Here is a 27,738-nt window from a genome sequence, read left to right as displayed (position 1 = left end):
CTTCTAGTGAATTAACCTCACCTGTTCTCGCACGAGACCATTCCGATCCTGCACTTAGAACCCTAAAAAACAGCTTTCTCTCTCCTTCAGGCTGTTTCCGCCTGCTTATTAATGTTCTACATGCCTCTTCTCAAACTTTTCCTTGAGACGGCCTATCTCTAGGCCTGGCTGTCCTTTAATTTCCTACATAAGCCAGGCTGGCCTCGAACTCACAGAAATCCACCTGCCTCTGCCTCCTGAGAGCTGAGATTAAAGGCGTGCACCATCACAAACTGCTTTAGCACTTCAGAATTATTTACTCCCTAAAACTTTTCGTTTCTTGAGGTAGAGTCTTGCCACGGTATCTAGTCGGGCTGTGAACTCCTGCACTTCTCTGAGTCTCCTGCTTCAGCCTTTCAAGGAACTAGAACTGCAGGCGCACAGCGTGGCCATGCCTGGCAGCCTGGGGCATGCTTGAAGTCAGAACTAACTGCTTTCGTCCTTCTAGGCTTAAATAAAGCTTACAGTATGTCCACGTATTTTTGGGTGGGTAGCCTAAGGCAGGATCTCACTATGTAGCCTGACTGTCTTGGATCTCAGTATATAGAACAGGCTGGTCTCAAACTCAGAGGTTCACAGGTTAAAGGCATGTGCTACCACATCTGTACGTGGCATGCCCATTTACAGGCCAAAAGAGCAGGGGTGAGAGCACTGACTGCTCTTCCAGAGGCCCCAGGTTTGACTCCCAGCATCCACACTCCAGTTCCAGGGTGTTCCGACACCCTCTTCTGGCTCCTGTGGGTACCAGGCATGCATATGGTACACAGACATACATGCAGGTAAAACACCCATACATAAAATAAATAAATAGAAATTCAAAATGTATATTAAATTTTAAATATTTTAAACAAAAGTTCAGGACAGTGAACTCTTCCTCATGGTATGACAGTACTTTGTAGAAATGGAAAAATGGGTAGTGCTAATTTATTCCTCTAACACAGCGGTTCTTAGTCTGTTGGTTGTAACTCCCTTGGGGACAGGATCAGAGGACTCTCCGGTCACCTAAAACCATCGAACAACACAGATATTCACATTACCACTCAGAACAGCAGCAAACAGTTATGACGTAGCAACAGAAATAAGTTTATGGTTGGGGGTCACCACAGCTCGGACGGTCACTGCGTTAGGAAGGGTGAAAACATATCCTAGCAGCAACGCACTCTAACAACTATGACCAGAGCACACCTCGCATGGCGGTGACAGAAGTCTCTGCAGTCCTGGCTCTGGGGGGCAGAGACAAGAGGGGCCTGAGTTTGAGACCAGTGAATGCTATACGTGGTACTGGTTTGCTTTTATTTAAAAAAAAAAAAAAAAAAAAAATCTCTGGCCGGGCGTTCACTCGGTTCACGGCTGATCTCAGGTAGGTAGTAAGCTTGAGAGGACAGCCTCCCAGGAAACCTGATTCTGAAGGCTTAGGTAAGGATGTCACTCACCACTGTCATCCTCCTGCCTCTGCCTCTCAAGTGCTGGGACCACACGCACAGAGCACTGTGCCCAGCCTTCACAAGTACAGGCCAACGTGAGTGTGAATGCAATGTTATTTATTACATTGTAAATGAGACACTTTCCGTCAAATGCAAAGGAGGAAACAAACACACATTGCTTATATGGTGTCAGTCTGACAAAGAATTATGAACGCTTGTGACTCTCGGGGGAAGACAGAGACGTGCACTGGAGCGTATGGAAGACAGGACTTGGGAAGGTCACCTTAGTCCCCAGCCAGCACAGTATGGGTCCCAGGACAGCTACATCAGGTGGAGTCTGTGACCAGATACTCAGCCTAAGAGGCTACAACTCGCAGCTGATGTCCTGTTGCGTCCACAAAGGAAAGGGCTCTGGCCTAGAGAAGGAAAGTGGCCCAGGAGTCACAGGAAGCACCGACGAGGAGAAATGACCGATCTCAGTTGAGTCCGCTTCAGGAGTGCTGTGCCAAGCCCTTCCACAGGTCACTGCCACTTGCACCATGAAAGAAGGAATGGGCGAACTCACAGGGCGGCGGCTGCAGTCACATCTTGGGGAAGCTGGCCAGGGTGGCTATGCCACAGGCGTTGTCCTTGTTCCGAGCCAAGAGAGCATAGCCTTTGTTTCCCCAGCTTTCTCCCCAGCTGTGGAACCAATCAAGAAAACACTTAGCGCCTTAATTTACACAGTCCTTAAAACATTGCCTGTACTGTGCTAGGCACTGGTAACATGGAAACAAATGAGTGCGGTGGGGGTTTACTTTTAAAGAGTTTAAAGTGTAAACTGGTGTGTGACAGAGGCGGTGGTGGCGCAGGCCTTTAATCCCCAGGCTTGGGAGGCAGAAGCAGGCGGACCCATCCTAGCTTGGTCTGCCCAGCAAGCTCAGGCCAGCAGAAGCTGCGTGAAGAGGCCCTGTCTCAGACATCAGAAGGAGAAGGAAGAGGGGCAGAGGGGCCGAGAGGACCGGAGGGACAGGAAAACACGATGTGGGAAGTGGTGTTTGAGGCTGGACCTGAAGGGTGCGCATTCAGGACCTGGGAATGGGGGGGGGGGAGGGTGGAAGGAAGTGAAAGTCCCGAGAGACAGTGTGGCTCAAAACCAGGGTGCGGGACAGACTGAAGCGGGACACAGCTCGGAGAGACAGTCTAAGATGAGATTGAAGATTCAGGGTCTAGCCTGAGCGACAGGAGGCCTTGTCCCAAAATATCAAAACAACCAACCAGACGAAACTGTTGGGTTGTGTGGTCTTTGCTGTCAGTCTAAGGAGTTTTCAGCTTTGCTCTGGGGCAAGAGAGACTCGGAGTCAGGTGAATGAGACTGCTGGGATGTCAGTTAAATCTGAGTGAGCTGCGAGGGGCTGACACAAACACCTGCCCATCATCTGTGTGCAGCTAAGCACCTGGCACGAGGAGCGGCTGTCCAGCCTATGCTTGGAACATGACCGTCCACCCATCACGTTTCATAATTATGAGCCTGACAGAGCTTTTAGGAAGCTGGAGCTGAGGTGACAGACGTGTCCTCACCGTTACCTGTTTTTAATTATCCAGTGTTTGTTTCTCTTCTGGATTCCATAGCCCACCACCAACACCGCATGGTTCACATTTTCACGGTCGCAATTTTCATCATAGTACACGCCTGCGAAACAAAGCACGGATGAGGCTCTCTGTAACCTGTGCGATGCCCTGTGTGACGCCCTGTAGTGTGATGCCCTGTGTGACGCCCTGTGGTGTGATGCCCTGTGAGACGCCCTGTGGTGTGATGCCCTGTGTGATGCCCTGTGGTGTGATGCCCTGTGTGACGCCCTGTGGTGTGATGCCCTGTGTGACGCCCTGTGGTGTGATGCCCTGTGGTGTGACGCCCTGTGGTGTGATGCCCTGTGGTGTGATGCCCTGTGTGACCCTGTGGTGTGATGCCCTGTGTGACGCCCTGTGTGATGCCTTGTGATGCCCTGTGTGATGCCTGGTGTGATGCCCTGTGGTGTGATGCCCTGTGTGATGCCCCGTGGTGTGACGCCCTGTGTGATGCCCTGTGTGATGCCCGGTGTGATGCCCTGTGGTGTGACGCCCTGTGATGTGATGCCCTGTGTGATGCCCTGCCCTGCAGCAGCTGCCAGAGGTAGCAGGTAGAGTCTGAGTGTGAAAACTAAGCATTCCAGCGTCTCAGGCCACACCCACATCACGGGAGAGGGGTCTCTGCAGGAAGAGGTTCTCACCTCTGCTGTAAAACTGGAAAGATGTTAAACTTGCATCAATTGCCACAGAGACAGGTCCTACCCGAGCCACCGCTCTCTTGAGGGCTTTCTCGTTCCCCACAGGGATCTCTCTGTACCCTCTGCATTTGGCTGCCTTGGCTGTTGCATTGTACATACAACTTTCATCCTGCGAGAGGCAAAAATCAAAGGCGGAATAGGATTATAGTTAGTCAACTGGCAATGAGTTGGTAAGAAATTCAATGTTAGAGGCAATGAACTAGTCTTTGGGTCTTGCCATTTTAGAAAACTATGAGAAGAAGCCAGCTATGATGATGTGTACTTGTAATCCCAGCAATCAAGAGGCCGAGGCAGGAGGATTGCTGTGAGTTTAAGGCCAGTCTGGTCTACACAGTAGGATCCTGCTTCAAAAACAAAACAATAAGAATTTGAAGAAAAAAAAAAAGTCAAGTGGTTTCCCGCTTTCTAGCACCCACAAAAATCAACTCCAGGGGCTGGAGAGATGGCTCAGTCGTTAAGAGCACTGTCTGCTCTTCCAGAGGTCCTGAGTTCAGTTCCTAGCAACCACATAGTGGCTCACAACCATCTATACTGAGATCTGGTGCCCTCTGCTGGCCTGCAGGCACACATACAAGCAGAACACTGTACACGTAATAAATAAATAAATCTTAAAAAAAAAAATCAACTACAAAAGAAAAAGACTTTTTAAAAAAGTGCATTTACTTATGTGTGTGTGCCCATGTGTTACACACTCCCTTGAAGGCCAGAGGAAGCACTGCACAGCTGGGGTCCAGGCAGGTGTGAGTGTGGCCACCTAGTGTGGGTGCTGGGAATAGATTTCGGGTTGTTTGGAAGAGAAAGCAAATATCCTTAAACCACGGAGTCCTCTCTCCAGCCCTTTGCCTTTGTCATCTTATTCGGCTTTTATTTCTTCCTGAGACAGTATGCCATGCAGCCTAGGCTGGCTCTGAACTCACTTCATAACTATACAGCGATGGCTCAAACTCCTGGCCCTCCGCCTCTGCCTGCACGTGCTGGGATCACAAGCCCTATCTCGCCCAGGCGAGAGGCTGTTTTCACTAACGCAGGACAAGGCAAGGTTTTTGAAATAAGAGCTTTTTTGTTTTCATTTTTGTTTTTGTTTTTAAACACAAATTATCTTCTGCCCGTGTAGTATGTGTTAGCTTCAGGGGTCAGGAAGGTGCTAGCTGCTCTGCTGGGGAGTTTGCCTGCACCAAGCCCAGTTCAAGAAATGGCCTTGAGCCGCTGTGCACAACTCCGGGAGGCTGCTGTGAGGTGAAGATCCTATTCCTTCATCAGAGTTAGAGACGAGTACACAACATGACAATAAATATCAACTAATGTGGCTTGTGGCCTTCCAAGAGCACGCACGTGTTGCAAGCCTCACCAACAATATGAGGCCTTGTCCAGATGGTAGCATACTCTCCTCCATGCTGGACATCAACACCCTAAGGCTTTACATGAAAGAATACGGACTGGAACACGCACAGCACTGCCAGCTTCTGATGGGCCAGCGTGAGGTTACAGTGATTTACTGCCTTAATTTTCCAAAACCTGTTCTCTGCCACATGATCCTGGTGTTAAACTGTTCAGATCAACCCGGCACAGTCGCACGTCCCTGCAGTCTTACCATGATACAAGCGATCCCAAATTCTAGATAAGCCTCCGTGCTGCCTGACCTCAAGGAGGAGGAGGAGAAGGAGGGGGGCGGGGAAGAGAGCTGGGTGTGGTGGCGCACGCCTTTAATCCCAGCACTCGGGAGGCAGAGGCAGGCAGATCGCTGAGTTCGAGGCCAGCCTGGTCTACAAAGTGAGTCCAGGACAGCCAGGGCTACACAGGCTTCCCTGTCTCGAGAAACCAAGAAAGAAAGAAAGAAAAAAAAAAGCACAAACAAAATATATGGTCTACAAGTAAGATAAAGTTCGCGAACGGCTGTCAGGGCCTTACACGGCACAGAACTTCAGGGCCTTACACGGCACAGAACTTCAGGGCCTCACACGGCACAGAACTTCAGGGCCTTACACGGCACAGAACTTCAGGGCCTTACACGGCACAGAACTTTGGTCCCACCACTCAGGAGGCAAAGGAAATAGATCTACGGGTGCTCCCCAGCCCCTCCCCCACCAATGACCTTGGACCAAAAAAAACCCCCCAAAACCCAAAACCTATTTCTCAACACACTGGTTGATGTAGTGCCAGGTAAATCCTGTGAGCTGAGCAGGAAGGACAGCTCTGAAGTCACAAGCACTTATTTTTGCAGAGGACCCAGGTTTGGTTCCCAGCACCCACATGGTGGTTGGTTCAAAAGTGCATATAGGGGCTGGAGAGATGACTTAGTGGTTAAGAGCATTGTCTGCTCTTCCGGAGGTCCGGAGTTCAATTCCCAGCAAGCATCTATATGCTGGGATCTGGTGCCCTCTTCTGGCATGCAGGCATACATGCAGATAGAACACTCATACACATAAGATAAATAAATAAATCTTTTAAAAAATTACATGTAATTGTTCCAGGGGATCCAATGTCCTTCTATCCTCTGGAGGGCACCAGGCACACACATATATATACACATACATGCAGGCAAAATACTCATAAACATAAAATAAAAAAAAATCTAAAAAGACTCATGTTGTCAATTGTTAAGTGATTAATTATTAGTTCTTTAGTACATACTTTCCCCAAATATATCCTTTAACTAGTGCATGGGAAATGTGTTACATAATGTCAGAACTAACGGCAGCAGATCAGACTGTATAGACAAGGCCTCTCCTTCTTCACTATTTTGTTTTGGGTGCTGGTGTTTTGTCCCCCCCTCTGACGGAGGGCCCCACAAGGCTCAGGCGAGCTGTATTCAGGTTCACCATGTAGTTTTGGATGATCTTGAACTCCCAACCCTCCTGCCTCCGCCTCCCATGTGCTGGAGGCATGCACGCTAGGCCCCTCACCATCCGTTTAGAAGATGAAATACAAATGCCCAGGGAAATGCACAAATGAAGACAAGACACGAGCGTGACTCGGTGGGATTCCTTATGCACGGCATTGTGGAAGTATCATTTTTGGCAGACAGTGTGACATTATATAGTGAACTTAAAGATACATATGCCTTCATACCCAGGTGACTGCGCTCCAAACTGGTGTCCCCTAGGATATGTGCACGGGAGGAAAGCTGCAGTGGACAAGCAGACCCGGCAGGTGGAGCTTAGTGGGGAAACTCTTGCTCAATAAGCCTGGTAACCAGAGTTTGATCCTCAGGGCCCCCGGGGGAGAGGAGAGAACCTAGAAAGCTCTTCTCTGGTACACACGTAAACACACACACACATACACACATACACACACACACACACATACACACAGTGACACAGCTCAGCTGCACATACATCTGGCCTTCATTCCTACACAGTGACACATGCTCATCTGCACACACAAGCACTCACCATAAACACAAATACACACAAAAGGCATCATGTAAAATCTTAGTTTTGCTACATACTGCAGCGTGAATTTAAGTGTGTCACGATATCGCCTTAACTATGGAGGAACAGCGGGCCTAAGGGACACACTGAGCACACAACTTGCCTAAGGGACACACTGAGCACACACTTTGCATGTCACCAGCATTTCCATCACTGAACTTGCTGATCCTCCTTCTGAGGTCCAAGTCACAAAGGTCGCTACCCATCAGTCCCAGCTGCATTACAAACACCACAGGGCAGGAGAGATGGCTCCAAGTTTTCCCAGATTTGGGAAATTTCGTCCCTCTATGGGAAGCGATTCTATGAAGAAAGCAGGATGGGCGGGTCTGGGACCCAGGCCTATGATCCTGGCTCTTGGAAGCTCAAGGCAAGAGGAGTTCAGGGTCATCCTCAGCTACGCAGTAAGTTCAAGGCCAGCCTGGGCTACATGAGATTGTCTCAAAATTAAAGGGAAAGAAAAAGAAAGGCAGGCAGCAAGGCAAGCAGGATACAGTAACAGAAAACAGAACCTTGCTGGGGGAAGAGCGCGGTCTCACCTGGCCCACGTATGGATAAGCGTCTTCAGAGTCAATGCCCCCGTTCACCTGCACATACCGGAAGGCCCTGGTCATGTAACCTCCTCCACAGCCCTCGTTCTCTGACACACAGTCCACGAGATTCTGGGGACTCAGGGTTAAGAGTTTGCCAGTTTTCTTCTTGAGTTGGCCCTCCAGGGCACCCGCAGAGCTAAAAGCCCAACAGGAACCACACTCACCCTGAGAGAGAGAGACAGAAGAACTGTGGGTCGTCACTTTGTACCCAGGCACTGTGTGAGTCCCGGCACAGGCACCGTCCCTCCTTCATGGCTCTGGAGACAGGCCTGAGTTCTAACCCCGACTGTGCACGCTAGCTGTGACCTTCACCAGCGACTGATGGCCTCCATGCCCCAGTTTCCTTACCTTTAAAATGAGAAGACGTTGGGCTTGGTGGGACATAATGCAACCCTGTCACTTGAGAGGTGGAGGTGAGAGGGTCGGGAGTTCAAGGTCATCTCAGCCATAAACTGAGCTGGAGGCCAGCCTCCTGCACAGAGACGTGTCTCCCAACAGAGACAGCGAGTGAACTACAGTTAGACTCCTGTGAGGGCTGAGATGGCATTGGAAGCACCTGCTCTCCAGGACTGTATGCTTTCTCTTCCCCAGTTTTCTATCCTTTAAGAATGAGAGTTTCTTGAGGGGAGGGCTGTGCTTCGGACCCTGAACCCTTGGCTTAGCTCAGCACTGAATTCCTTTGGTTCTAGGAGCGGGTGATGGTCACTGAATTCAGACCATTCCTCTCGCTAACAGCACAGCCATCAAGGTCCTAGAAAAACAAGATTCTCCTGCAGGTCCCAAGTGGGGAAAGAGCCTCTGTGTCCTGGCAATTACAGTTTCAAAATTGATTTTGCACAAATATTTCTATATGAGCTCAAAAGTATACTTGTGAGGTGCATGAAATTTTTAAAGCAGAAAAAAAAAAACTCTAAATATACAAAACAGGTGATAAATTAAATAAGAGAATGGGCCATATTCTTGCAGTATGAGATCCGTCACAGTTCAGGCCAGATTGCCTACATGTACACACGCGTATAGGCGCGCACACACACACACACACACACACACGCACACGCACGCACACACACACGCACATGCACACGCACGCACACGCACACACACACACAACCCGCACCTGGTTTTTGACTGGAGTCACATAGCCTTTCTTGCGGTAGTCCACGGAGTCCGGGACTCTGCCTTCCCACTCTGGGGTGTAGAGAGTGTCGTTGCCGGAGGGACGCGTGGGGTGGTAATGTGAGTCCAGTCATCCTCTGAACCACTTCTTCACTGGTCTGGGACAAAAAGGAGGCCAAGCGTTAGCGGGCACCAGGGTGAAGCCAGTGGGCAGCCTGGATCTGAGAGGCAACTCACCATGTCCCCCAAGTGATTCATAGCCAGTTCATACGTGTGGACACCAAGAGAGGCCTCAAGATTGTGAATGGAAATTTGCTTCAGGTTTTTCTCCCATATTAAACGCCGAGAGATTTCATGCACCTAAATGGGACAGTTAGCAAATCTGTAGGCTGTGTGTGGATATACAGGTAGGTTTGGGAGAACAGATGCAACCTAAGAGCTGGGCGGTGGTGGCACACGCCGTTAATCCCAGCACTTGGGAGGCAGAGGCAGGCGGATCACTGAGTTCGAGGCCAGCCTGGTCTACAGGGTAAGTGCAGGACAGCCAAGGCTACACAGAGAGACCCTGTTAGGAGCTTACAATCCTGCTGGGGAACTTTAGAATCTTCAGAGTACACATACAAACCTATGTGAAGTTCTAGAGAGACCACAGAATAATGGCATCACTATGAGAATATTCTCCAGAAGAGCTTTCCCCACATATACACCGCAGCCCCGTCTCTGGCACAGGGCACTGGACGCAGAGCCTTGTACACGCCAGAGTAGCGATCTGTTCCCGAGCTCCCCACCAGTTCAAGCATCTGTAAAGCAGACAGGTGGACTGAAGCAAGGAAAAGCCAGCTGGGGAGTGAGAGACCAGGCACTGCTTCCTGGGGGTCATCACGGGGAACCCAGATGCCCACACAGCGGCCTCAGGCCCCATCCCTGCTAACATGCTCCCCTGGGCACCTTGCTGTTATACTGCTTCCTGTGAGTCTTCTTCCACAGCTCCCACTGGGTGTCCAGCATCCCCTCAGGGTGCAGAGCGAAGCTCACCGTGGGTAGCAGCAGAAACTTCAACACCCACATCCTGGCAAAAGGAATCATTACGGGAGATTTCCATTGGTTTGCAGGCTGGCTTAGGATGTGAAAATGACAGCAGACACATTGCCAAGAAAGTGGCTTTTAACTTTTTAGGAGTTGTACAAATAAGTTCTACCAGACAACTGCAAACACATGCATTAACTCTAAGGTATTTGTAAACCCAAAAGAACTCCACCACCACCATCCCGCTCTCCAGCCTGTGCTGCGATGAAAGTGAGAGCCACCTATGCCCAGTGCAAGCATCCCCTTTTTTTTTTTTTTTTTTTGGTTTTTCGAGACAGGGTTTCTCTGTGTAGCCTTGGCCATCCTGGACTCACTTTGTAGACCAGGCTGGCCTTGAACTCACAGCGATCCACCTGCCTCTGCCTCCTGAGTGCTGGGATTAAAGGCGTGCGCCACCTCGCCCGGCTTGCATCCCTTCTTTTGAACTATAATGAAACAGGCAAATTTGGCTGCACACAGAAAACTGACAAGGAACCGCATGATCGATCTCCATGATAGCGCAATAGTGGACAGAAGCTGGGAGCTGCTGGACCATCTGATTTCAGAGGCTGCTGCTCAGGGTGTCCCCTCCACACCGCACACACTCGAGACAACCAGTGGTGGCTACAAGTGGGTTGCACCTCTCCAGCATCCCCAGTAAGGGTGCACATGAATGGAAAAAGCACAGTGGGAACGTGGTGGTTAGAGAGCCAGGGTGCTAGCTACAGTATGCAGGCCTCTCTCTCACACTCTGCTCACGGTGCCCGTCCTGCCTACACCCAGAGCTTGCCAGGACAGGACGGGACTAACTTGCCAGTGTTTAGTCTGTCCCCGGTTCACTGTTGTCTTCATTTGCCTTCTCCTTTACGCAGGAAGCGGCTCTAATCTTAACCAGATGCCATGAGTAAGTAGCGCTCCCCCACCCCCGCCCCCCACCGCCGCCCCCAAAACAGAGACGTGCCCGCCTTCACAGGTCGAAGACCACAGATGGAAAACTCAGGGTGCGAAGACAATAGTCCACAAGACTTAAGTTCGCAGCTCACGCTTTTCAGGAGTTTGCTCTTGGCTCCATAATTTCTTGCTTAATTGCAAGTTCATAAGTTTAAAACCATTTCCTGTTTCCAGCATATCATATGACTTGTGCAACGCTGGCTACACTTTAATGCACTCTTGCAAAGCAACAGACCGTCCAGCAGGGCCATTTAATGCCTGGAGTGTTCCAGGCTTAGAGGTGGCTCGTAACTCTTCCACGGGGGCCGGTTAACCCTTACGTAAGGCAAATCCACTTTTGAGACACCCCTACAGAACTCTCGTCCTTTGCTTTTTCCTGACAACCACATTTTCACTCACACATATAACCATACACAGAATCCCATAGATTTCCAGGCATTTTATTTAGCCAGAAAAATGCACTAAAGATTATGTTTTTATTCGGGAAACTTAAAAGTTATTAGAGCCCCAGCTCACTATGTCCTTTCTCTTCTTAAAATAAGGTTAACCGGTTGGAATGAGACCAAAAGATCTAGAAGTTAAAAAACAAAAACATTACCTGCTGTTGAGAATCTTGTCGTCTCCGCTCCTCTCAGACGGGAAGTGTGGCTACCGTGAGCGGAAGACTAAGGGTGCTGGATTTATTCTGTCAGGATTGCGGAAGTCAACTCCAGCAGTGGCTGGAAAATTTGGGTAAGAGCGGGAGGTAGGGATAGAATGAGACGGGTTAGGGTTAGGAAGGACAGACACACATTTGTACAAAGTGTCTGCGTGTACAGATCATCTGCAGGGCGGAGAACTGCTAAGTGCTCAGTTTCATTGACAGCACATTATTCAAATTGAGGCTTTTTGTGGGGAAATGAAAGGACGCAGCCCCAGTCCGCCCTTCCTCAAAATGTTGTATTGGGGAGTTCCACCTTTTTCTATCCTTCCAGTCAGGACACGCCTCCCTTACCCCGAACCAGACTTTATGTCAGATCCTATTTTGAGATGATAGAGAAACCAGGCGTGGTGGCAATCCTAGCACTGAGGGATGCAGAGGCAGGGATCGCTGTGAGTTCAAGGCTAGCCTCGGCTACAAAATGAGTCCAGGACAGCCAACAGTACACAGAGAAACCCTGTCTCAAAAACCAAAACAACCAACAACCAACCAACCACAAAAAAACACGAGAGAGAGAGAGAGAGCGAGAGAGAGAGAGGGAGGGAGGGAGGGAGGAGAGAGAGAGAGAGAGAGAGGGAGGGAGGGAGGAGAGAGGAGAGAGAGAGGAGGGCACAAGGGTGGGGTGAGGGAATCAAAGGCTAGAAAAGAGTAATTATAAGGCTCTAATTTAAACATTTAGAAGAATGTTGTGACCATTGGCTAGTGTAAACTGCTTCTGGGCAGGAAGCAGCTTTTCTGCTAAGCCATTTTGTCTGTGCAGCAGGAGGAGCTGCCCATGAAGTCCAGGTGAAATGGCTTTAGAGTGACCAGAAAGTCCAGTGTGTGTGGTGGTGCAGGCCTGTGATCCCAGCTACTCAGGAAGCTAAAAGCAAAATCATGACAGGCTGTGGGCCCACCTTTACCGTGGGGATGGGGCCAGTAAACCACGGAGGGCTGTGGGCCCACCTGGCAGGCCCGGTGGTTCTCAGTGAAGTCAAGGCCAGATGAGCCTAGGGTGAGTCTGAGGCCGCCAGGGCTGCATAGTGAGATGCTCTCTATGTAACAGCAGACTCAAATTCAAGCTTGGCTTAGGCAACATATTGAGAGCTTGTCTAAAAACCAAAACTTAAGGGCTGGAGAGATGGCCTGCAGTGTACATGCAGAGCACTGTATACATAGCAATAAATAAATAAATAAATAAATCTTAAAAAAATAAAATCAAACTTAAGAGGACTGAGAAACATAACTTAGGGCGTGTGCTTGCGTAACACGAGGCCCAATGCCCAACGCAGCATTAAGGGAAGAAAAGCAAAGGTGCACCATGTATCAGCATTTACTCAACGGGCTGCCGAATGCATACGTGACTCTACTGCTAACCTCCCAGGGAGTGCATGTCCGAAGAGCGCTGAGCAGTGGGTGTCAGTCATTCAAGTCCCCAACTAGGTCCAGTCACAAGGGCCTCCAAATGCTTCCCCAAAACCCAGCATGTGACAGGTCATAAGAGTCTACTCAGCTGGGTGTGGTAGCACATGCCTGTAATCCCAGCAGTCGGGAGGCAGAGGCAGGCAGATCTCTGTAGAGTTCGAGGCCAGCCTGGTCTACAAAGTGAGTCGAGGACAGCCAGGGCTACATAGAGAAACCTTATCTCAAAAAACAAAAAACCAACAAAACAAAACAAAACAAAACACCAAAAAAAAAAAAAAAAAAAAAAAAAAAAAAAAAAAAAAAAAAAAAAAACCTAGCTCAGCTAACCACATGTGAAGAATTAGAAGACGAGGGACCGCAGACGAGAACGGATATTTCCACCAGTCTGGATTCAGTTTCTACCTGCATTCCTTGAACAGACTCTGAAGCCCTGGCTTGTCTCAATGCGTCACATGTGTGGAGGGAGCCAGGTGCACATCTGAACAATTCACAGCCTCCGTAACCCCATTCACCCAGAAGGACATACTGGGGAAAGACACCCCGATGTTCCCTAGTGGCTTCAAATTCCAAGAGCACTGCCCAGCAACTCCCACTAGACAACCCCCACTCCCAGAGAGTGTGACTAGCATCTCCACTGACTACTCAGGATGTGTCAGGGTCAGGAGGGTAAGAGGAACAGGATGCTGAGTGATCAGGGCCCTGTTATCTCTAATTCCTGAAACTAAAACTCAACTATGCTTTTTAAAAAGATATTTATTTATTGTATCTCTATCTGCATGCCAGAAGAGGGCATCGTAACACACCACAGATGGTTGTGAGCCACGGTGTAGGTTCCTGGGAATTGAACTCAGGACCTCTGGAAGAGCAGACAATGCTCTTAACGTCCGGGCCATCTCTCCAGCTGCCTCAGTATGCTTTATGCTGTGTGTTTGGAGCTCACTCATGAACTCTCCAGTTGTTCATGTCTGCTATGTATGAGCTGTAGAGGGATACATACGGAAGCCGCAATCAAGATCACACAACACAATCAACTTTATAAAAGAAAAAATACTTTGTTTTAAAATCTTTGCTACATATCATTATTTTTGCCACTGTAAGGCTTAGCACAGATGGCCAACAGGAAAAAACAATCAAAAATAAAACCCTGAAGTAAAAAGCAGAACAAACCCTCAGAGTGGCTTCTCCCCCCACCCCCCTCAAAAGCCCTGTGGTAACTGTACATTTAAGTTCAGATCACATTTAAAAACAAGGTGATTATTAAAAAACAAATATTTCATTGGAAACCCAACTTTTTGGTTTTGTAAATTGTGATATAAATATATATGTATACTGTATTTGTGCATATAGAATAAAAAAATAGCCTCCTTCCCCTATGGCCTGGCACCAGACTGGAGACAAATGGAGGGACACGGAGCACCTCACTCCCCAGCCTCGCCCTCTGCATTCCTCATGCCCTGTGAACACGGTTAATAGATCTCTCCCATAGTAATCCAGCTTTAAACAGGCTGCTGCTGTGAGAGTCACCTGAGGGAGGGCAGGGGAAAGCAGTGGCCCGTGCCTGCACGTCTATGGCTGTGGTTATCAAATGGCCCTGCTGGGATGTGAGTCTACCTCACGTAGACTTGTATTTATGCTCCAAAGCAAAGCTCAATTCCCAGACTGGAGAGGGAGCAGAGCAGGCAGACGCTGCGGTGAGGGTAGGCGGGAGGGGCTGCCGTGCGAGGGTTGTATTTGGCTTATACTCGTGTCCGTGAGGACTCACTTGGACAGCTAATCCAAGAAGTTGAGTTTCCATGCAGAAATACCTCTCCAGAACACACGTGTGACTCACAGAAGAATGCAGCATTGTCATTATGGGCAAGCCTGGGCTCTCTGACAGTGTCTCCCTAGCCAGCCTATTTGGTAACGTGTGCAGACCTTCCAGGTACGGTGAGAGCACCAAGAGCACAAGGGACCCAGCTCCCTCACTGAGTGTGCCTGTCACAGGCCAGCCCTACCATGACAAGGCTGCACGTTGGCCTACAGCTCCATTAGCTGGGTATGGGTTTAAGTGCAGCAAAGATTTAATTTAAATACTCTTTGGCTGCAATCCTAAATAGAAAACACCTGGAAAAATTAACTTCTTAGGACTCTCTGAAGAGCAAGCAGAAAGAAAAAAAATCTGGGACAAATTTTGCATATACTCCCTAATAGGGAGAAAGAACAAAACATAGGAGCTCAACCACATGCACGCATGTACATGCGCGCACGCCACACGCACACACGCGCACACACTCACACACACGCACACACTCACAAGCATTCATGCTCCATCATGTCTTCTTCCCAGGGGAACGGCTCACTTCCTAATGCTCCACACACCCACCCCACCTCACGACCCTCAGTGTGAGGACAGCTCTCCTCCCTCTGGTCAGAATGTCTATGCAAGGCAGTTAGCGGCTGTCTGGTTCTTCTATTCTGCCCTTGACTCCAGCACAAATCATTTCTGTGCAACTTCTGGTCAGAAGATAGGGACAGGAATTCTAACCTCACCTATCCTCAGATTTCCAGGGGACCCTATAACAGCCTGGGAAATTAATTTAATTTCTTCTAAAATGTCACTTCAGAGAGCATGGGGTGAAGGGGTACATATATCAGGGGTGAGGGAAGGGAAGGGAGAGGAACCTTTATTCTGTTTACAGAAGATTTGCTTTTAAAAACAAACAGTGATTTCCCCCCGCCCTTATCCTCACCCCAACAGTTCTATTCTGAAAAGGGGGGGAACATGGTTAGGTCAGGAAATTCTTCGTTGTTGTAGCTGGTGCTCTGGTCGCCCAACATGGACAGCATTTCCTAATGAGACAAGGTTAGATCTGGGTCACATACCATCATTTTATTGAGTTCCCCCCAGCACACCCCCCCCCCGCCTGCTCTCCCCCCCCACACCATTGTTCTTGAGCTGCGGAAGCCTATGCTGTGCTAAGCTCTCAGCCTTCATCCCCCAACAACTGGCCTTTCTCCTACTTCTTCTCCATCTTCCTCCTCTAGCTCCTTTATTTTCCTGTTTTCTAGAGCTTCCTTGATTTTTCTTTTTTTTTTAAAAGATGAACTACTTTTAAAAAGATTTATTTATTATTAAGCATACAGAGCTCTGCCTGCACATACACCTGCAGGCCAGAAGAGGGCACCAGACCTCATTATAGATGGTTGTGAGCCACCATGTGGTTGCTGGGAATTGAACTCAGGACCTCTGGAAGAGCAGACAGTGCTCTTAACCTCTGAGCCATCTCTCCAGCCCGGTCTTTGATATTTTCAATGGAAGAAATATGCAGCCCACATCCCACTTAACCCCCAGAGGCTTATCTGAAACGTGTACATCACATGTTTCCAGCCAAACCCTACTTTGCCTTCTTTTGGCCCCCATTCAGTCCGGCAGCCTTACAGCTGTAGTCAGCATGTTCTCCTTCGTGTCTGATTGTCCTAGTTACAGCCACGGCTACTCTGAGGCAGGTCTAGGTATGTGAGTTAGAGCATCTTTATGTTTGCTTCACAGAGGTAGCTTTGCCTGGTCTGGCTAAAAGGTGTGTTTATAACCATGTCAATTACTGACACTCATCCCTACAGAGCCTTTCTGTCTTTCCTTCTGTCTCATCTCAACAACCCCAACCAATACCGAGCATTTGTCTGTCCATCCCTCCCTCCATTTCTAAAGTGTTGCCACTCACCTGGAAGACCTCAGGCTGGGCGGGCTGTGCTGAGGTTTGCTGGACGTGCTGCTCGCTGGAACTGGACCGATGATGAGGCTGCTGGCCCTGCCACTGCGGCCAGACACCCACACCCTCTGAGGTCCGGGCCTGGAACTGTCCTGCAGTCTGTCCAGCCTCAGGAGCTGGAAATAAAGTAAGGGTAAACAGTTTCATCTAGTAGCGCCAATGGAGGAGAGAAACCAGCACACAGCTGCGTATGAGTCGACAACTTCACTGTGATGCCTCTTCTACTTTAAAACTCAGTCTTAAATTAAGCTTCATTCCCTCAACAGCACTTCTGAGGAATTCAGTTCCTTTAAATACGCAACCCATAAGTATACATGTTTTTATTACAGGTGTTAAAAGTTTTTCTACAAGTTTTTCTACAGATTTTTAAGGATCATTACTGTTTGTGTGTGGTGCGTATGAGCATTGTGAGCTGGGCTCACGGTGTGTGGAGTCAGCGCTTTCCTGCCACTGGCTGTGCAACAGCCCCTGTGCAAGGTTTTCAATTTCAACAGACCAGGACCGTGCAGTTCCTTATCATCAGTTCAGAACAAACAGGACACGGAGAAGCCGCCCTGACTACCAACCCCTCTTTCTATAGTGGCTTGATTTTCCTACTATCTCCCGTCTGTGTCTGAACTTACGGAAGCTGGCCCCACGGCTGGTGAGACCGGGGTAGGTAGGTAGCAGTGCCTGGTGACGCGGTGGGAGCACCCGGCACAGACATGGCACTGAAGGAGGACGAAGTCTGAAAGCTGCTCACACCAAATTGGGACGAACGCGTTTTGGCTGCAGCCTGGGTGGACACTTGCTAAAGAAAACAGAGAACAGAGTATTAACTGTGCACTTCCCTCCTGGAGTCAGCACTCACCAACCATAGCACTGCTCTGAGCACAGCCCAGGGCCTGCCTCCAACTGCAGACTTCTGACTAGCTCCCAATTCCTCCTAAACGCATGATTCCAGGCAAGTAAAGTGCAAAACAAAAAGAATGACAAATTGTGGTGACTATGTGACTAAGCTCACTGGGCCACGAAGCAGGGGAAAGACACTGAGGCAGAAGAGGCATTAGCTGGGGAGAGGAAGACATACCAGGAAGTCTAGAGCAGAAAAGGGGTTATGATCAGGATACATCCTACACATACAGGAAAACATTACAGCAAACCAACTCCTATATATAACGAGCTCATAAAACTATGAGAATTAACAGAATCATGTTATAAATTACATCTGTGTGCATGTTCAACATACATATGCGGACTCACATGCATAAACATGTCTTCCACATTCTCCACCTTAGATGTGTTCATGTGCATATGTGTGCGGGTAAGTGGTTGCATGCACACAGTACACACAGATAACAACGACGTTGGGTGTCTTCTTTTATTACTCTCTACTTTGTTTGTTTGTTCGTTCATCCATCCATCCCTCTATCGATTTTTTGAGGCAGGGTTTCTCTGTGTAGCCCTGGCTGTCCTGGAACTTACTCTGTAGACCAGGCTGGCTTTGAACTCACAGAGCTCTGCCTGCCTCTGCCTCCCGAGTGCTGGGATCACAGGCTTCCACCTTACATTTTGAGGCTGGGTTCTCAGTGCCCCTGGGTCTCACCCATCTGGCTGGACTGACTGTAGCTCTGGGGATACAGGTGTGTGCGCTATCACACGTGACTGTGCTTCTCTAACATTTACTTCGTATGTCTGAGTGTGTGCACACGTGTGCACACATGCAGGCATGGGCACTGATGTTAGAAGGGAGCATGCAGGGCTGGTTCTCTTTTCCCTCCAAGTGGGTCTTGGGGACTAACTCAGGTCATCAGGCTTGCGTGACAAGCACATCGCCCACAGAGCCAACTCCAGTCGCAGCAGTGACCAGACCCCACTGCCTGGGTCTGGGCAGCGCGCACTGCATCCATTTCCAGGCTCTCTTCCTAGCAGCACTACCAGTTTTCTTCTTACGGAAGAGTTTGGTGACAACTCTCGGAGGGAAGTTCACATCCACGCTCAGTTACGTCTTTCTCAGTGCTTCTCTTTAAATCTGTATTTAAAGTGTCTTTTAATAAAAACTCTAAACTTGCTTCAAAAAGAAAAGAAAAAAAAAATTGGAAAAAAGAAACTAGAAATGAAACCTATTACTAAGCTTACCAGGAGAGACTCCTGGTTGACACTTTGGACAGCATTTTCCTGCTTTTGTTTTCTACTGATTGTGCTGCTGTTGTTCTGTTTTTTTCTCACTATGTGGCCCAGGCCCATCCTTCTGCCTCAGCCTCTTCTGTGGTGGGCTTCACCATCAGTGCTCATCCTGGGCAGTGAAGTAACATGTAACTTTCCTGTGCACTTCTGCACAGATAAGACATGCATGCAACAAACTCTGGAGCTGGGTTCCAGTTTTCTTTTTTTAGACATTTTAAAAAATATTATAAATAAGCCTAACATATTTTATATACATGAGACTATTTTCTTTCTTTTTTTTTTTTTTTTGGTTTTTCAAGACAGGGTTTCTCTGTGTAGCCCTGGCTGTCCTGGACTTGCTTTGTAGACCAGGCTGGCCTCGAACTCACAGAGATCCGCCTCCCTCTGCCTCCCGAGGTTAGGATTAAAGGCGTGCACTGCCACCACCCAGCTGAGACTATATTTTCACAAGTAAATGAATAGAATTACTAATTTTCTACTTTGGTCCTGTATCACACGGTCCTAATCAGTGACAAACTCTTTGAATTGACTCCAAACAAGCCTAAGTCAGCGCTGTTTACAGGGCTCTGAATTGGCAGCAGTTCAGACGTAAGGTGAAGAGTGAAAACCACAGGCTCTAATGAGTTCTGCAAGTATCTCTGGTATTTCAATTATCTGGCTACTCTCAACAAAGATGACAATTATTGGGAGAGGAAGTATCTAAAATGACAATAGGGAAAAAAAGACCCCAACAAACAAAAAACAAACACAACAGGGTCAGACAGACAGGAGGATTACCTGGGCGGAGAAGCCTGGACGGGTGCTTCGCGGTCCAAGTCGGGGCTTGCTCCCTGGCTAGAGTTGGAGTGACGAGAAATCTGGGCCAACATCTGCCCTGCAGAAGATGATGGCTGGACAATGGTTACAGGAGGGTCAGACCACTATTCCTAGGAGGCAACAGACAGAGAGGCAAAGGATTCAATGGTGACTCTATCACAGAACCCACAGATCAGCGGACAAATTCTATCCATAGATTCCTCTGATTTCCCTGGAGTTAAGGAAAACCTGATAAATTGGAAAAGCACAACAAAGACGGACAGTCACACCACTGGCCAACAGAGCTGGGACTTGGAACAAGGCAGAAGAGCCTGTGCAAAGGGCAAAAGCAGCCTTCTTGGTCTCACCCCAGGTCCGTCGGAAAGGACCTGAGAAGCGAGGGAAGGCGGACACGTGGACTCAGCCCCCTGCATCTGCAGAGCCCTGTCAAGCAGCACACACATATGGGCTCACCTGAAGTTTTCTGCCGGCCGGGGGGTGGGAGGGAATGAGCTGCCCTGGGAGAACAGCTGGTGGGTGGCAGGGACAAGTGCGGGAGGAGATGCCTTTACTCTCATCTGTAGACCAAAAGCAGTTGGGGGAGGGCCATCAAGGGGCTGCGCAGCGTACAGTGTAATAAGCCCTCTTGCTACTCATCAAGTGCTGTCACTCAGGAGGAAGCATGTCGGCAGACACTGACTGGGCAGTGGCAGTCGCATCAGTGATAACCAAAATCCGTCTGTATAAAGGAGGTCTGCGGGGGGAATCCTGTACCTGTGCTGATGCTGGGATAGATTTCGGAAAACCTTGGATCTCTGTCCTGGGCAAAGAGTCCCTCTGACTTCTCAAGGGGCTTGCTGTGTTTCTGGTCCTGCAGTTGCCACAGACTGAACAGAAACCTATGGAATAAAATAATAAAAACGATCAATAGAGCCACACATGGTGGCGCACCCCTTTAATCCCAGCACTCGGGAGGCAGAGGCAGGCGGATCGCTGTGTGTTCGAGGCCAGCCTGGTCTACAAAGTGAGTCCAGGATGGCCAAGGCTACACAGAGAAACCCTGTCTCGAAAAAACAAAAAAACAAAAACAAAAACAAAACAAAACAAAAAACCCAAAAACTAATCAATAAATGGTTAATCTGGCAATTCAATAATGTCCACATTTATATAAAAATACGCATATTCTCACTGGCACTGGAGACTTTTTTCAAGATTTATTTCTATCCTTTTAATTATGTGTTATGTATGTGCAGAAGTCAGAGGTATCAGACCTGGAGCCGAGTTACAGGTAGTTGTGAGGCACCAGTGTGGGTGCTGGAGACTCAGCTTGGGCCTTCCGCAACAACAGCGCTCTCTTAACCACTGACGCCACCTTGCCAGCACCGAGATCCACTCAAAGAGAGGCTCGCTGTCTTCTCACCTGGGAATGACTGTAGCTGGCCAGCCCATCTCGTCCTGGCCCCATATCCAGTTCTGTTTGCTGCTGCTGCTGCTGCTGCTGCTGCTGCTGCTGCTGCTGCTGCTGCCTATAGGAGAAACACCAGTGTGCAGAGCAACCGGGGACAAGGAGATTTTAACAAAGGAGTTGGAGAAAAGGCCTTTAAAAAATAAACCATATGCAGCAACAACAAAAAACTGATTGCACATCAGCACGTCCCAACTGGTGATCACTCAAAGGTAATTGTTTCACTGTTTCTTACCTGGACACCAGCTGCCCTGTGCCCATCTCTAAGGATAAATTGGCAGATGGACCCAGCTGTGACCTCTGGATTGTGTTAGACAGTGCAGGCCGTGGTTCCTGGCTAGAGTTCCTAGGAAAATAAAGTAGACAAGAACACAGAAGGGGGAAACAAGGAATGACTCAATACAATAAACTCTATACACTGCCCTGTAACGTGGGGTAATCACTAACAGATCTTTATGAAGTCCAGCCCATAAGTAACTTACCAGCAAACAAACAAACAAAAACCCATACCCTGGACAGCACAGTACAAACTGAAACTATGTCCGAAGAAACAGGGGCTCATCCTGTTCTCTGTTTGCTTGATGTCTTGAAATAAGGCCTCACACATAGGCCAGGCTGGTTACAAATGTGCACCGCCACACTCAGTTTCTGAGGTGCTAGGGATGCACCAGGGCCACAGGCATGCTGGGCAGGCACACTACCAACTGCACAACTGTATGTACACTAACGACCATCTGTGTAACAGGTGGGATATACAGCCTGTGCAACACACCTCAAGAGAGCGGACTAAAAGGCTGAGCGCTAGGGGCTGGGGACGTGCCTCAGTGGGTACAAGCACTTCCTGTTCTTGTGAAGGGCCAGGCTTAGTCCCCGTTACCTACATGGCTTCTCATAACTGTCACCAACTCTAGTTCCAAGGGATCTGATCTCCTTCTTCTGACTCTGGGGACATCAGACACATACGTAGTGCACACACATACATGTGAGGAAAGCACACATATAAAATCTTTTAAAAAACTAAAGAAAAAAAAAATAAAGCTGAAAGCTTGGCATGGTGGTACACAGCTATAATCCTAAAATTTGTGAGGCAGAAAAAAATGACTGCTGTTGAGTTCAAGCCCGGCCTAGTGAGTCTCAGGCCGTCCCGGACTACATAGGGAGACCCTGTCTCAAAAATCAAACAAACACACACACACAAAAAACCAGACAAGACCACCACCACCAAAGAGCAAGCTCAGAGAACAGAGCAGACACTAGTGAGAGTACGCTGTGACCACGGGACAATTCTGGTCCACTGCCTGTTTTATATATAAAGATTATATGAGAACAGCCATGTTCGTTCTGTGCCTGTTGTGACAGTACATACAACAGCAAAGTTGCGTGACTGTGGTAAAGAGCACATGGTCCACACAAGGCTGAAGTATTTATTTCATATGTCCTTCATAGAGAAATTTGCCACTTTTGTTTTAGATGAAAATCCTCCTGGACTAGAGCAAAACATTGCTGGACAAAACAAAATTCTGGAGCCAAATAAAACACACCTGTAACTCTAGTACTCGGGGAGGTAGGGAGATATCTGTGAGTTCAATGCCAGCTTGGTCTGCAAATAAGATTTCTGTATCAGCCAGGACTATATAATGAGACTCTACCTCAAAAACAAACACAGAAAGTCGGGCCCAGTGGCGCACGCCTGCAATCCCAGCCCTTGGGAGGCAGAGGCAGGCGGATCGCTGTGAGTTCGAGGCCAGCCTGGTCTACAAAGCGAGTCCAGGACAGCCAGGGCTACACAGAAAAACCCTGCCTCACCCCCCTACCCTGGCCTTAAAAACAAACAAACAAACAAACAAACAAACAAACAAAAAAACCAACTCCAAACAACATAAAACCTGGCCCCCCCAAAATCCTGAAGTAGGAGAAACAGTTCAGTGGACAGCATGTTCCCTACATTCTGCACAAACCCCTGGGTTTGACCATCAGCCACACAATAAGTAAATTGACTAAGAAAAAGTAAAATATAACTAAATAAAGAAAATTCAGAAAACTGACATGAGAACTTTTGCATTTCAAGAACTCATCTTTGAACTGCTGTTTTAATTTTACTTTCAACCTCTTAGAAAGCAAATAAGTTCCCTGAGCACGCTGCAGCAGGCACAGGTTGGGCAGTAATGAAAGCACGGCCCACAGCACGTGCTCCTGTGCTTATTAGCACTCACTGACGCACACCCGTGAGATGTCCTGCTGGGAAAAGGTGCTCGCCACCAGGCTGACAAGTTCAACTCCATGCCTGTCCTGTTACACGCCGTGTGACACACATGAATTAATAAACAGATGTCAAGGCAAACAAAGCCTGCCTTGCTCTCTAGCTCGGCTCTATCAAGTCCTACAGACATGGGACCTCAAGCTGATGGTGTTTACTAAGTCCAGGCTGGAGAGGAGGAGAGAGCATAAGGCTAAGACGTGCCGCCCCGCCCCGCCCCGCCCCGCCCCAGGTGGCTACAGGGAACAGGACCCAACCCGAGGGCCCTGGAGCGCATGTACCTCACACTGGTGTTGGTGCAGATGATGTACTCAATTTCATCTGAGTACGGGTTTTGGAAGGTGAAGGAGCTGGTTCTCATCCAGAGCCATTCTCGGGGCCTTAGAGCGGAACCGGAAACATGACAGACAGCACTTGGCCTTTTAGTTTCACCACCTGAAAGGGTTTGCATCTATCAGTGGACTTAAAGAAAGAAAGTTAAGTAATAATCTTCCCATTTTTGCAAACCATAGGTCTCTTGTGTTACTGCTCTTGAGGCACCAGTCTCTTCAAATGTTCAAATAAGAGAAAGAGGATATTAAGGGGAGCAAGTGTCTGGTGGCAAGAGTGTCCCCCAGAGCTGCAGGCTGCACGGCTATGCAGTTAGGGGGCACAGAAGCCATGTTTGCATGTCTCCCTCCAGGCTGCTGCAGATGTACTTGATGAACCGGCTTTTTAAAGTCTGTACCAGGAATTTCAGTTTGCTGACACTAAATACACTTACACACTACTCATCAGTCTTAGCTCTTTAGCGCAAACGTCGAGAAATTTTGGTTCCCACAAACCCCTCCAGGAAGCCTTGGTTTGGTTAACAGTTGAGTTCTTGTTCTTATGGAACAGCAGATCATCTTTCACTCCTCCACCTCTAACAGTAGAGCCTATTAGCAACCAAGACGCACTTAAGGGTAAACGAGAGCAGACTGTTCTCTACAGCCAGGCCATTAAAGTCACCAAGGATCCTCAGGGCTCAGGCCTGAAAGCCACAACTAGTTACAAGTGAGGCAGCTTTCAATTTTCTACACAAAAATTGTGAGAAAAACATTCCTGCTACAAGCTGGAACAAGGTCAGTGAAGCAGGTAAGAACTTTAAATGCTTTGAAGACAATTTCTTGGATAAAGCCAAAGCAGAAATGCCTTGGCTTTGTCTAGTTTCAGAAAATCATCATTTCCTACTCCTTAAGAGCAGCCGCTGAGTCCAAGGAGAAGCACCGTGTCCATCACAGTGCTCAACTGCACACTGATCAGTAAGTATCTAGCAATAGATCAAAGCATGTGCTCACACCCAAACCAGGAAGAACGTCACCTGTTGAAAGCTGTCCCTTAGAAGTTGCTGGTCTTCAGGATGACAAAATTCTACAATATTCTTTCCTAAGAGCTCCTAGAAGGGAGAGAGAAAGTACACTTTATGGTCACATGACCTTCCTATCAGCCAGAGATATAAATGTTTCCTCTTCTCTTTATCCTACCATAAGAAGGTGGATGGAGGAAAAAGGTCACTAGAAACAGGACAAGAGCACGGCAGTGAGTACTGACACTCAGCCTGGTGCTCACAGCTCCACCTCTGGACCCACATGGTGGGGTTCAGCACCGACTCTCAGCTGTACTTGCATCCTAAGGGTCACGTGTGCACTTGTATTTGTAGGATGTGGCAGTTTAAAACTACAGAGCGTTTTCTGTCACCTCACCAGCTCTCTTTAGTGATACCACTTTAGAGGGAATGTTGCCAGGCACGGTGGCATGCTCTGGATATATCAGCAGCTCAGGCTGGCACAGTCTGAGGCTATCCTCAGAGGAGACTGGGGGTGGGGATGGAAAAAGCTGAGCCTGTAGACAAAGTCCCATGCCTTGCAAGCCTGAGGACCTGAGCCTGGTCTTTAGAATACACGTTTACACTGCAGGGGTGGGGACCCAGGCGGAGCAGGAGAGATGCCAGTCCTTGACCTCCTGCAAAGGCCACATATCAGGCAGCTGAAAATGAAAAACCAAGTGGAAAATTTACACTCCTTGATCCAACACACTTCCTGCTGGCTACAGAGCAGTGGTTATCAAGACAGGGTTATAACCGCCTAGCATCCAGGCCCAGGGAGCCAATGCATTCTTCTGCTCTCTATGGTATCAGAGAAATACATGCTGCACATGATACTTACATACTTCAGACACACACACACGCCTGGAAATGCACCCCTTCAGTTAGCACTTGGGAGGCAGAGGCAGGCAGATCTCTGAGTTCGAGATCTCTGGTCTACATAGTGAGTTCCAGTCAAGCCAAAGCAACATGAGACACCGTTTCAAAATAAAAAATAGTCAAGTGTGGTATATTCTCATAATCTTGGAGTAATCAGAGACAGGTGGATTATGGGAGCGCAGTGGCCACCGAGCCTAAGCCTAGTTGGCAAGTTCCAGGCCAATGAAAGATCTTACCTCAAAACAAAAAGCTGACTAGTACCCGGTGAACCCCCGGCCCCCCAAGGTTGTGCCCTGGCCTTCTCACCTATGTGCACACACAGTAACTGTCTTCTAAAAGCTTATTTCCAACTTCAGCACTTACACACCTAGGGCTCTGGGTTGATTTTGTCTCTGGTATGATGGTTTTTAGGGGTGGTGGTGGTGCATATGGAATCGGTATCTACACCAACTGTTTGTTAGAGCTTTCCCCTTGCATTGTCTTAGCACCTTTGCTGAAAATCTAATGACCATTGAATGTCAAACCCTCCCTTCTGGCCTACTCAGCAGCACAGGCCAGTGCGTTAGCTCCACACCCCACACTGACTGATAACAGCTTTACAGGAAGTGTTGGACCAGGGCCGTAGGCAAATCTTCCACCTCAGTTCATTTTTATGACGTCTTCCCTGTCCATTTCACATACGTAGAGCCAGTCTCACATAGGTCACATAGGTCACAGAGGTCACAGACGTCCTCTAAGTCAGGGAGTTACCTGATCTACCACTGCATGAGCACAGTAAAATAACCAATGCTATACTTACACTTATTACAGGCTATTATTCCATTAGCAATTATATAAATTACCTAAATGCAGGTAGTTACACTAGAATAATCAAAATACGCAGTTTTGAATTACCTATATTAATGTCAAGTAATAAAAAGTAAGGATATATTTATACCTACTATTTCCATGTGGCTTCACAAAACTATATCTGAGCTGGGCTTGCCGTATTTTGGTACCAGCAATACAGGAGCACCTCTTTTTCTGAGCTGGGCTGCTGTATTTTGGCCACCCCAACAGTGGCAGCAGACAGAACACAGAGCCTAGGTATCAATAACGGAGTGACTCCACTTCTCACCTGTGGCTGGTAGCCGACAGTTGCCACGCAGCGATGATCGACAAGGTGAATATCCCTCTATGTTGTGTCGGGAGATGAACTCTGTTGGTTGACAAATGTTTACTCATGTCTGTACAGTTGGGAGAGCTGGTCACCTAAGAGTGAAGAGAGAAAAGTGAGCCAAAATGCAACCATTACTTCCAGAGACATTTTCAATCTCTCTGTGAGTATCTGCATAGACATGAGACGGCCAAATTTAGGAACCTTTTTTTGTGTGTGCGTGGTTTTCTTTCGAAACAGCGTTTCTCTGTGTAGCCCTGGCTGTCCTAGACTTGCTTTGTAGCCCAGGCTGGCCTCGAACTCACAGAGATTCACCCGCCTCTGCCTCCCAAGTGCTGATATTAAAGGCGCCACCACCTCCTGGCGTAAAGTCTGCTCTTCTCCTGCACAAGTCTCTTCACCAAGTCAGTGAAGGAAGAAATGATGCCTGCAGCCCTAAGCCACCTACTTTTCACTTGGCTACTCTGTGTTCATTGTTCAGAATGGGTCACGTTTATGAGAAACCTCTGTTCATGAAAAGAATCAAACTCAAGGGGCTGGAGGGATGGCTCAGTGTTAGGCTCTCCAGAGAGCCTGAGTTCAAGTCCCAGCACCCACGCAGCAGGTTCCAATTCCAGGGGATCTGACGACTTCTAGCCCCATCAGGGGACCAGGCATGCAAATGGTGCACAGACACACATGCAAGGAAAACACTCGTTAAAAAAAAAAAATTAAGATTTTTTTTATTTAATTAATTTATTCAGATTACAACTCAATTGTTATTCCATCACCTGTATCCTCCCTCCCTCCCGCTTTCACCCTATTCCCCTCCCCTAGGTCTATGGCCGAGGGGGACCTCCTCCCCCACTATATGGTCACAGCCTATCAAGTCTCATCCTGGTAGCCTGCTTATCCTTT

General features: G+C 48.4%; 3 protein-coding genes across 3 annotated transcripts in view; all 3 read right to left on the bottom strand.

Annotated features, from left to right (window-relative positions):
- Positions 1-11,669, bottom strand: part of LOC127199556 (cathepsin K) — a 51,922-nt gene extending 40,253 nt beyond the window's left edge. Inside the window, exon 1 of the mRNA XM_051157707.1 lies at positions 11,521-11,669. The gene's annotated coding sequence lies outside the window, so the exon portion shown is untranslated. The remainder of the gene's footprint in view (positions 1-11,520) is intronic.
- On the bottom strand, positions 1,954-11,669 carry LOC127199558 (cathepsin K-like). Its single transcript, XM_051157708.1, is given in 9 exon segments — positions 1,954-2,144; positions 3,030-3,135; positions 3,713-3,878; positions 7,737-7,955; positions 8,908-9,006; positions 9,008-9,064; positions 9,144-9,266; positions 9,855-9,975; positions 11,521-11,669. Coding segments are annotated over 8 exon segments (990 nt in total). The 5' UTR covers position 9,975; positions 11,521-11,669; the 3' UTR covers positions 1,954-2,044.
- A 3,994-nt stretch (positions 11,670-15,663) lies between these two features.
- The window catches only part of Arnt (aryl hydrocarbon receptor nuclear translocator), a 37,211-nt gene continuing 25,136 nt past the window's right edge, over positions 15,664-27,738 (bottom strand). The window contains 19 exon segments of the mRNA XM_051156946.1: positions 15,664-15,858; positions 16,731-16,894; positions 17,402-17,441; positions 17,443-17,568; positions 19,722-19,760; positions 19,763-19,857; positions 19,860-19,870; positions 20,214-20,287; positions 20,289-20,317; positions 20,514-20,601; positions 20,603-20,638; positions 21,160-21,240; positions 21,448-21,550; positions 23,743-23,849; positions 23,852-23,896; positions 24,804-24,878; positions 26,803-26,854; positions 26,856-26,902; positions 26,904-26,936. Of these exon segments, the coding sequence (XP_051012903.1) occupies positions 15,769-15,858; positions 16,731-16,894; positions 17,402-17,441; positions 17,443-17,568; positions 19,722-19,760; positions 19,763-19,857; positions 19,860-19,870; positions 20,214-20,287; positions 20,289-20,317; positions 20,514-20,601; positions 20,603-20,638; positions 21,160-21,240; positions 21,448-21,550; positions 23,743-23,849; positions 23,852-23,896; positions 24,804-24,878; positions 26,803-26,854; positions 26,856-26,902; positions 26,904-26,936 (1,335 nt within the window). The 3' untranslated portion in view covers positions 15,664-15,768.

The sequence above is a fragment of the Acomys russatus genome, chromosome 15 (assembly GCF_903995435.1).
Source record: "Acomys russatus chromosome 15, mAcoRus1.1, whole genome shotgun sequence".
In the NCBI taxonomy this organism is placed as follows: domain Eukaryota; kingdom Metazoa; phylum Chordata; class Mammalia; order Rodentia; family Muridae; genus Acomys; species Acomys russatus.
The sequence above is the reverse complement of the archived record's forward strand: the minus strand, read 5'-3'. Positions and strand labels throughout refer to the sequence as shown.